Here is an 11,075-nt window from a genome sequence, read left to right on the forward strand (position 1 = left end):
CGCTGTACCCTTACGACCAAGATTACTTTCGTGACAGGTATGTGGTGATTGTAGCGCTTCCAATAAATGCCGATCTCACTTCCAGACTTTCTACTGTCTTATGACGGGTATGAATGGAAATCGATAGTTCACGTGACGGGTGGCATTCATTCAGAAAAAAAAACTAGTGGAACTAATAATGAACTCGTGGTCGGGTCGATTCAGGAACATGTTATTTCGATTACTCATCTCTCCTTATATAAGTTAGGTATAAACAATTCGTTCATATGATGATAAGATCTACCGCCACGTGCAAACTGCAGCTGTTCAGCCGGTGAGACGGGAACGCAGCTGCCTTCACACGGACTCAGCCAGACAGCACGCCACGTGTGCCACGTGCCGTGAGCGCGGGCGCGCGGCTTTCACGTGGGAGGTGCACCCGCTTCACAGTGAAAACAGAAACTGGAGTCGTTTTTCAATGAAAATGCAAAATTCCTTCCCACGCATCCGGAGGCGGTGAAATCCGTTCTGAAGCAACTATTTCGCATCGCTGCTGAGAAAATGACCAGTAGCATCGGTACGTTTACAAACATGAATATATATTCCCGACCGGGGCTGGGAAAATGCGTTTTATTCACCGAGGTTTTTGTGCGGAGGACCGAGTGCCGGTAGGCACGAGGTCCGTAGCCAAAAACCGAGGTGAATAAAACTGCATTTTCACAGCCCAAGGTTGGGAAGAGATTTACCACATGCCGTACCGGCGCAACAGTTAATATCATATTCATTTGATATTTTACACTATAATCTTAATATTGTGTTAATATTATATTAGTACTATGTTCATATTTATAGTCACCGTGATTATTTTTTGTGTTTTTCATTATTGGGCTGCGTTGAGCATGAAAGATGAAATTCCTAATTCCCCCTTATTTAGGGTTTGAAAAAGCTGAGGATGAAGATGGTGAAGCGCCAGAAGTTAGAATAAAGATATGGAGTCCAGCAGGAGTGAGGAAACCGTGAGGAAAACTGAAAATTGGGTGAAACGCTGAATCAAACGCGTCTTGGATCCCAGCCATGGAACAATATCAAATGTTTCATTGTGGCGTTAAATTGTTCGTTTTTTGCGTGGATTATGTAGAAATAATGATTATTCCGACCATGTTCTGCAGCAATAAATACATTGGCATTGGAACGATAACCTTGTTTAGTTGAATTACGTTGACAGCAAAAGTAAGTTAAATACGCAGTCACTTACTTTTCCTGTTGCTGTTAGTGAACACACAATCCGTAAATATCTTCTTTGAAATTGGTTCTTCCGCTCAGATTATTCAGATTTCAGTAAAATTTTGTCTGGGAATATATATTCCCGACCGGGGCTGGGAAAATGCGTTTTATTCACCGAGGTTTTTGTGCGGAGGACCGAGTGCCGGTAGGCACGAGGTCCGTAGCCAAAAACCGAGGTGAATAAAATTGCATTTTCACAGCCCAAGGTTGGGAAGAGATTTACCACATGCCGTACCGGCGCAACAGTTAATATCATATTCTTTTGATAGGTATATATTATTATTATTATATTCTTAAATATTGTGTTAATATTATATTATACTATGATCATATTTATAGTCACCGTGATTATTTTTTTGTGTTTTTTATTATTGTGCTGCGTTGAGTATGAAAGATAAAATTCCTTACCTACGTCCCCCTTATTTAGGGTTTGAAAAAGATGAGGATGAAGATGATGAAGCGCCAGAAGTTAGAATAAAGATATGAAGTCCAGCAGGAGTGAAGAAACCGTGAGGAAAACTGAAAATTGGGTGAACCGCTTAATCAAACGCGTCTTGGATCCCAGCTGGAACAATATCAAATGTTTCATTGTGGCTTGTTAAGATGCTTCGCGCATTTAAAGTGTTCGTTTTTTGCGTGCATTATGTTGTAATAAGTGTAATAATCAGTTCGCTGACCATGTTCTGCAGCAATAAATACATTGGCATTTGAACGATACCTATACCCTTGTTTAGTTGAATTACGTTGACAGCAAAAGTAAGTGAAAACGCAGTCACTTAATTTTGCTCACTTCTGCTGTTGCTGTTAGTGAACACACAATCCGTAAATATCTTCTTTGGAATTGGTTCTTCCGCTCAGAACATTCAGTAAAATTTTGTCTGGGAAAATCAAAAAGCCCTAGGGCCGAATCGTTTCCCAAATACCTTCAACATTAGCCGAGGCGGGCCGAAGCCATTTACCACATGCCGAGATCGGTATCGGTTTACCACATGTCGGTACGGCATGTGGTAAATCTCTTCCCAACCTTGGGCTGTGAAAATGCAGTTTTATTCACCTCGGTTTTTGGCAAAAACCTCGGGGAATAAAACGCATTTTCCCAGCCCCGGTCGGGAATATATATTCCCAAATGCACGTGGTAATGTTAAAGGGATATCTCGGCATGTGGTAAAATCAAAAAGCCCTAGGCCGAATCGTTTCCCAAATACCTTCAACATTAGCCGAGGCGGGCCGAAGCCATTTCCCAAATGCACGTGCTAATGTTAAAGGGATATCTCGGCATGTGGTAAACGTCATGAAAATCACGGAAAGTTTGCAAGAGGTGGCATTTTTACAGATTAATTTCCACCGCATGACATCAAATGCATTCAACTATTCCATTTCCCTATCGATGTTCATGTATGTATGTATGTATGTATGTATGTATTTACCGAATAAGGTCGCTCCACTGGTGCAGGGCTATTCTGCGACCTTCGTCATATACAATGCAATATGAGCACACAATGAACACTTCATAAAAGACACCTAATAAGACCGATCAATACAGTGGACCTAATATGACACAAAATACACGACCGTTGTGTTCAATGGCTGGTTAGGTCATCACGGATAGATGCCTTGATGCTGCGCAGTGACATGTGATCTCTGTCCCTGGCGATCACCATTCGGTTGTACCATTCGGTACATCATTAGGTAATCATCTCAATGCATAGACATAATTTTAAGAGGAATTAATAATAAAATTGTGAACTTCGTGTAAAACTGTAGCTTATCAAGTTTAAACTTAATCTTACTACAGTTTCCCACAGTAGCTCTTAAATCCTTTCAGGATCATCCAAAACCTTCATACGGCGCTTGTCACAGACAGACATTGGTACTTGGTCGTGTCTGGTTTTATGAGCGCATCGCCACAGAAACGATCGGGGTGGGGTGGGGGTCCTCAATCAAATTTAACCGTGATTATCACCGTGATAAGAGGGTACCGTCGCGTCCCGTGTCCCGTGGTGTAGCCACGGCTTCTTACCATGGTTGCCGAGTCGCTGAGGCCTGGTCCGTTCTGCGAGCTCCGTCGTCACTCCATTCAGTTCACGGTCCGCAGGGTCGCTTGGTGTCCGGCCCACAACACACAGGTTTTTGGTCAGTAGCGGCTGGATTTTCCCTCACGCGGCCCCGGCACCACCTCAACAATCTACACAACACCCTCCTCACTGGCGCAGCTCCTCAGCAAAGGCGAATTCGCTGCAGCCGAAGACTTTCCATCAGCCCGCCCGGCCGCACCACCCCACCACCGCGCACTCGGCTCCGAAACTGCCGGACCGGCCGACACAATCGCACGAACGCTCCGCTCCCTTCCCGTCGCCCCTCCCCTCCCCGGCACAACAGCGCGCGTCAGCTGCCGACGTAGCTCAGCAGACGCCAGCGCCGCGTAGTGACGAGTAATAAAGCTTTAGTTGGGAGACCACTCAGTACTCTGGGGCTGGGCCCAGGCACGGGGAGAAGAGGAGGGGGAGGGCAAAGAGGGCGGGACCGAAGTGAAGTCCCTTCCGACTTTCGAGAATAATAGACACCGGTACCAAATTGCTGAATTGGCTACGCCTGCACCAGCTACCGGACATAACTCCATAGCCTCGATAAGCAATATTTAGCCGAACGAACGAGATAATTATAAGTTATTTTCATCGGACATTCCTCCCTTTCCTGCAGAAGGCATTAGGCAGGCACGTAAATTCAAAATATTGAGCTCTCAAATTTGATCGTGCACTGCACTGCCCTGTTCCTGGCTGAGCGTAACCCCGCTATATTGACAAGTCAACCGGTGAATGGCAGCTTGGGCGGGAGCTCGCTCGACCAATGACATATCCCCAGAGCTACGGGCTCCGAGCCCGGAGCCGAGACGACCGTTTGAGTCGCTCGGTGGCCTCTCTCACCGGAACACTACTGATAACAAATAGACATCCGCATTGAAGAACGAATTTTTATCTGATGTGAAGATATATTCATGACATAGTACCTAATCAACTTGTAAAATATTGTGGGACCGATTCCCTTCTTCCATATCATGATAAAGAGAGTACACGTTCAAGCTTTGTTACATAGAAATAGCCGTCACTTTCCCCACGTGTCGGCACCGTCCACCGACCCGGCGGGTCGGCGGACCGGTCCTTCATTGTGCAACCACCCTGCATATAACGCACAGGCACTGGCGAATCAGAATCAGAACCACAGTTGCAATACAAGTCTCGGCCCGCTCAGTCGTCTCTCCTTCCGCGCCTCCGCGACAATGGTGGCAGCGGCGGTCGAGGGGACTTGTGCCCCTCACCACGGACCCCAGCCTCTACATCTGCACTGACATCGCAGACTGGTTAGTCCGTGCTCCGTGACAGTGTATCGCCCCTACGTCACGTCATCGACTAGGGAGCTGACCATCCTGGACTCGTCATCGTCCGACATCACCGTCTCCAGTGAGTAGCTCTGCCCGGCAATACCATCTGCCCTGCGGCAACGTCATCAGCTGCCCTGGACTACTACGGAGCCCGCCGACAGCGCACGGCTCATCAGCCCGCGCCGTCCTCCTCAGCATCATCGAGTGATGGACACCACCTCGCTGAAGGACTCAAGATCGGAGGAGAGAAGAGAAGAGAAAAAAAATATCAGCGCTAAATTCAAGACAAATTGACACCCAAAATCAAGAAAATCCACCCATTATGAACTTTTGCTGTATTTTCGTCAAAAAGTGACAGTGAAATTGTGCTGTGAAATTTATTTTAACTTCGATGTGTTTCAAAAACCGTACTGTTTCATTATCCGTTTTCGTCAGTGTTCTGTCGTTTGTTGTGCTTCATTGTGGTTGCTCACCCCAAAATTTACGGAGAAATTGCAAATGCGCTTAATTTTTGCCTGCATTTTGCAGTGTCACTTTGACACTAATAAGCATAAAAAGAGCATATTCTGAAGTCGGTATGAACATTCAAATACGTTAATCGTGGTCAATTCACTGAAATTATATTGTATTGATATTCGGCCAGAGATGCCGAGGGCCATGGAGATGCCCAGGGACGGTCCCCGCCAAGAGTGCGGAGGGATCGCCCGGTAGTAGGTGTAATTGTCACGAAACTTACTTATCTGTTCATACCATTTTGTGATACGCTCATATGGAAATTTCTTTCTCCGTCAGCTAAACGTTTCCTCTCTTTGTTATGATCGCTTCGGTTCCCTACGCTTCCCTGGGGGAGGGAAGATAATGTGGGACCGATTCCCTTCTTCCATATCATGATAAAGAGAGTACACGTTCAAGCTTTGTTACAATGAAATACCCGTCACTTTCCCCTTCGTGACGGCACCGCCCGACGACCTAGATATACCAGAAGGTCGGCGGACCGGTCCTTCATTGTGCAACCACCTTGCATATAACGCACAGGCACTGGCGAACCCCAATCAGAACCACAGTTGCAATACAAGTCTCGGCCCGCTCAGTCGTCTCTCCATCCGCGCCTCCGCGACAATGGATTGTCGCGGAGGCGCGGAAGGAGAGACGACTGAGCGGGCCGAGACTTGTATTGCAACTGTGGTTCTGATTCTGATTCGCCAGTGCCTGTGCGTTATATGCAGGGTGGTTGCACAATGAAGGACCGGTCCGCCGACCCGCCGGGTCGGTGGACGGTGCCGACACGTGGGGAAAGTGACGGCTATTTCTATGTAACAAAGCTTGAACGTGTACTCTCTTTATCATGATATGGAAGAAGGGAATCGGTCCCACATTATCTTCCCTCCCCCAGGGAAGCGTAGGGAACCGAAGCGATCATAACAAAGAGAGGAAACGTTTAGCTGACGGAGAAAGAAATTTCCATATGAGCGTATCACAAAATGGTATGAACAGATAAGTAAGTTTCGTGACAATTACACCTACTACCGGGCGATCCCTCCGCACTCTTGGCGGGGACCGTCCCTGGGCATCTCCATGGCCCTCGGCATCTCTGGCCGAATATCAATACAATATAATTTCAGTGAATTGACCACGATTAACGTATTTGAATGTTCATACCGACTTCAGAATATGCTCTTTTTATGCTTATTAGTGTCAAAGTGACACTGCAAAATGCAGGCAAAATTAAACGCACTTGCAATTTCTCCGTGAATTTTGGGGTGAGCAACCACAATGAAGCGCAACAAACGACAGAACACTGACGAAAACGGATAATGAAACAGTACGGTTTGTGAAACACATCGAAGTTAAAACAAATTTCACAGCACAATTTCACTGTCACTTTTTAACGAAAATACAGCAAAAGTTCATAATGGGTGAATTGTCTTGATTTTGGGTGTCAATTTGTCTTGAATTTAGCGTTGATATTTTTTTTCTCTTCTCTTCTCTCCTCCGATCTTGAGTCCTTCAGCGAGGTGGCGTCCATCACTCGATAATGCTGAGGAGGACGGCGCGGGCTGATGAGCCGTGCGCTGTCGGCGGGCTCCGTAGTAGTCCAGGGTAGCTGATGACGTTGCCGCATGGGCAGATGGTATTGCCGGGCAGAGCTACTCACTGGAGACGGTGATGTCGGACGATGACGAGTCCAGGATGGTCAGCTCCCTAGTCGATGACGTGACGTAGGGGCGATACACTGTCACGGAGCACGGACTAACCAGTCTGCGATGTCAGTGCAGATGTAGAGGCTGGGGTCCGTGGTGAGGGGCACAAGTCCCCTCGACCGCCGCTGCCACCATTGTCGCGGAGGCGCGGATGGAGAGACGACTGAGCGGGCCGAGACTTGTATTGCAACTGTGGTTCTGATTGGGGTTCGCCAGTGCCTGTGCGTTATATGCAAGGTGGTTGCACAATGAAGGACCGGTCCGCCGACCTTCTGGTATATCTAGGTCGTCGGGCGGTGCCGTCACGAAGGGGAAAGTGACGGGTATTTCATTGTAACAAAGCTTGAACGTGTACTCTCTTTATCATGATATGGAAGAAGGGAATCGGTCCCACATTATCAAAGTCGGGCTGCACACTGCACAGGATGCCGACTGATATGGGTCATTCTGCCATCCGTCTAGAGCGGATAATGCGCAGCAGTTAATGAATAACATGTGTTGCGTGATGTGTGTAGTTTGGGGTGTCAACTGTCCTTTTTGTGTAATGTGTAGGTACCAAGAGCGAGATGGCATTTATTCTTATTTTCGTTGTCGAGTGAGTGGAAACACGCTGACGCACCTACAAAACATTTTTGGAGGAGCTCCGCAACAATTCGATAGGAACGAATACAAAACGTATAATGCAAACAAATTTAACTTCAATGCAACACCCGTTCACGGCCGTTGCACGTTTTCGTCATCCGGCGATAGCCCCGAAGCCCACGAGTCATGAATCATAAATCATGATTGCCGAGGTTTACTGTGTAGTGTGCAATGTGCATTGTATAATGTGTATTGTGTATTGTGTATTGTGTAATGTACTATGCGTGTAGCGGCCGTCTCATTCCCTTCAGCCGTCCGACGCCCCTCCCCCTCCCCTCCCCCAACCCCCTCCCCCCACTCCGGGTGTCAGATCGCCCGAGGCGGTGACGAGACGCGTCTCGACCAATCAGCGTCCAGCAGAGCGCGCGCGCACGCGGAGACAAGCAGAAATGTGACGCGAATTGAGCATTGTTGTCGGTTGTCGGGCGCGCGTGATGCGGTCAGTGACGAGGCATGGCTGAAGGGGTGTGGGTGAAACGACTCCAGTGGCGAGTGTGGTGAAGCTTTGTGATATTCGTGGACCTTAAAAATGTGTAAGTGATTGAGAAGTGAGAACCAAGAGTGCAGTTGTAGATCGTCGGGGGACGAACGTTGACGTGAGAGGGAAAGGCGAGCGAGTGAACTGAAGCTCGTTGGGAGAGCTGGGTCTGACGGACGGACATTCACGCTCAGCTGTTCCCGCCGCCGGTGATGAACGGAAAGGAACTTCGTCCAGATGCACCGATCGGTGACGTACCCTGTCAGCGGTGGCGTATGTATATATGCTGCCTCTGACTTATCGTTCGTAGTGCATGATTGTTATCAAACCCTCGCCGGCACAGCTATCTCAATATCCTGCTAATAAATAATTTGATTTTTTTACGAATGACGACCGCTGCGTTTCGTCCGACCGCTGCACGGTCTTGCCGAATACCAGATTAGCGCGAATTTAATCAAAAACCCGACTTTCGATAAACTGTTATTGATACCTATCAGTGGGTAGGAAATTGTCTGAAGTTATCGGATAGAACCTTGTTTTTAAGCCACTTTACCATTTGAGGACTTATATCCCTGCCGAAAGTAGACCCACGCTCCGGTTCCTAAAATCGGGCTATGGTACTGATAAATATGTCCAGTTTTCAACGTAAATTTTACGGAAGTTTCGAGAAGACATATGAGAAAATAGCATATCACCGGATAGCACAATTCATGATGAAGCTGTTTCTGCTATCATGGTAGTTTTTCAATGAATGGTTTTTGAGTTTAATGAGTTAGAACAAGAGCCCTGCATATGTATCGTTCTCACGATAGTATTTGATAAAGAAGTTGAAAAATGTCAAAATGGATAAAAATGGATATGACGAATAGGGCATGGCTGAACTCTCCGCACCTTTCTGAACATAAGCGAGCAAGTTTCAGCTGCCAGTTTTTGCCTATTTGCCGTCAACTCAGCTTTGAACATGTCTAGTCGGCCGCCCTATGTGACCTGACCAAGGTCGGGGGCGGCGCGGCCGGACAGGCTCCAGCCTAATAAACTATCTCAAGCACACGAAATCGTGATTTCATGCACTCCTTGCAAGGTCCGATGCTTCACTTATGCATTGTTGGTCTTACGTGACGTCATTTATGACGTCAGGGTAATAAGAGTTTTTCGTCAATAACTCCCGATTAAATTGAGCTAGCGAGTCGAGAAAGCCACCAATGGACTCAGGAAGACTTGCCGAATCGAATGATATGCAACATGACCTCCTTCAACCAACTTCGTGATCTGGAGGACTCTGACCTGACCTTGACCCACGGTCAACACCATAAGTTAACTTCAGCCGAACAAAAAGTATACCATTCGACGCGCCTGAGTGAGGCGAACATGATGATACCAAAATTGCGGCTCTGCGGCATTTTTTCGCGAAGTTATTAATAAAAAATGAATCCGCGCCTGGGTCACTTGACCTGACCTCAGAGGTCACAGGTTGGCCTGAGACCTTAAAATCGGATACCAGTCGCTGCGTCTCGTAACGGCGCACACGCTTGTTTTTTTCCGCGGGGCTCTAGCTCCATCAGGGGCGAAACAGCGACGGGGGTCGTACCCCCCTTCGGCCGGCGCGTATTTTGAAAACCAATAAGTCCGGCGAGGGGTAAGTGTCAGTTTTGGAACCAGAGAACCATTTTCAGTGGATCCGAGCGGCGCTGGGATTAAATTCGCGCTAAACTGGCGTTCGGCCACACTGTGCGCTGGTCGAGTTCGGTCGGGGTGCAACTTTGTTCCAAACTTCCGGCGTTATCCTTGCCTCGTACTGTTTCTAGGTATGTACGTTATCTCTGGACTCTGAGAGCTAAAATTAATTTCTACGCGAGGTCAATCAGTCGATTATTATGGCAGCATTTTCATTTATTTCCTTCCCCAAAGCTGGCTGGCATTTGCCCCGGTTCCCGCTGGTTGTCAACATTTATTATCCAAGCCCTTAACCAATATTTATTATTTAGTTCGGCCTTGAGCTTGCGCTTGCATTTATTCAATACACCCGTCAGTCAGCCAGAAATACGCTGATTTTACCGTAACAATAAAACTTAAACTTATGTGTAGAATGAAGACGGTATTTTGGACACAGACTCCAGGAGGTCGCCCCACTTACATTTCATCTTTCGGACATAACAGTAATCGCTAGTGCCGGCGAGGGTTACAGGCTATGTTTAATTGGTACCGTAAAGTGGGGCTATTTGAAACGGATTTTACAGTTTTTTGCCTCTCCCTTTAAGACGGCTCATATTTCTTATAGCATGTAAATTGCAAAAATGTAGTTCTCTGTGAGCTCTTTCATATAGGTGTATTTTGGTTCAGCTAGTAACAATGACTGAGGTTATTTTTTATGTTAAAGCCTGTCTCAAATAGCCCCATAGGGTGGGGCTATTTGAGACAGTTTTAGTTGCAAGGAAATTAAAGAAAATCGGTCACGCTAGAGATAATTTTTTAAACGCCATGCATTTGGAAATTGAATTTTGATCATTTTGGCATAAATTGTTTTTTCAAAGACTGTTATATGACTTTTATATTCAATCTTTTCCTTTTTCGTAGGACACTTCATTTCAGTAGGGTATAAAATTGCATCACTATATGCTAAGGCTATCATAATATGGTGTGACCCATAGCTTTCAAACTGACGGGATGATCATCAAGGACCATTTTAAAGTCATCGACAGTAAAATTTTGAAAGTAAGTTTTTGTATATAGCCCCGGTGACGTGAAAACAGATATACCGAAAGTCGGTGGGGCTATTTGAGACAGTCTCGCTACCTTATGAAGCACACTGTAATGAATCAAACAAGGCAAAAGGTTTCCCAAAACATTTGAGTGAATGGTCTGCATGATTGTTTGTTCCATTGTACATCTCCATGTGAAGAAATGACAGAAAAATGTTAAACGGTTTTGATTTTATGCCGATTTTCCTCGATCGCTGCATGCCGTATCGATTGGCCGGTTACCCTACCACATCAAGTACTTGGATAGGCTCACCTAACAGTACGTTCATGTGTTAAGTAACATTCGATGGTGTTTTTTTGGTCAACCAAGGTAGACATGTTGATTGTCGACTAAGTCAGTGACTGATGAAGCA

General features: G+C 46.5%; 1 protein-coding gene across 1 annotated transcript in view; it reads right to left on the reverse strand.

Moving 5' to 3' along the window:
* LOC122391000 (unconventional myosin-Ie-like) overlaps positions 1-3,637 on the reverse strand; it is a 39,690-nt gene extending 36,053 nt beyond the window's left edge. Inside the window, exon 1 of the mRNA XM_043384511.1 lies at positions 3,284-3,637. Within this exon, the coding sequence (XP_043240446.1) occupies positions 3,284-3,286 (3 nt within the window). The 5' untranslated portion in view covers positions 3,287-3,637. The remainder of the gene's footprint in view (positions 1-3,283) is intronic.
* Positions 3,638-11,075: the final 7,438 nt, after the last annotated feature.

Source organism: Amphibalanus amphitrite, unplaced genomic scaffold (assembly GCF_019059575.1).
Source record: "Amphibalanus amphitrite isolate SeventyFive unplaced genomic scaffold, NRLGWU_Aamphi_draft 000418F_arrow, whole genome shotgun sequence".
Lineage (NCBI taxonomy): Eukaryota > Metazoa > Arthropoda > Thecostraca > Balanomorpha > Balanidae > Amphibalanus > Amphibalanus amphitrite.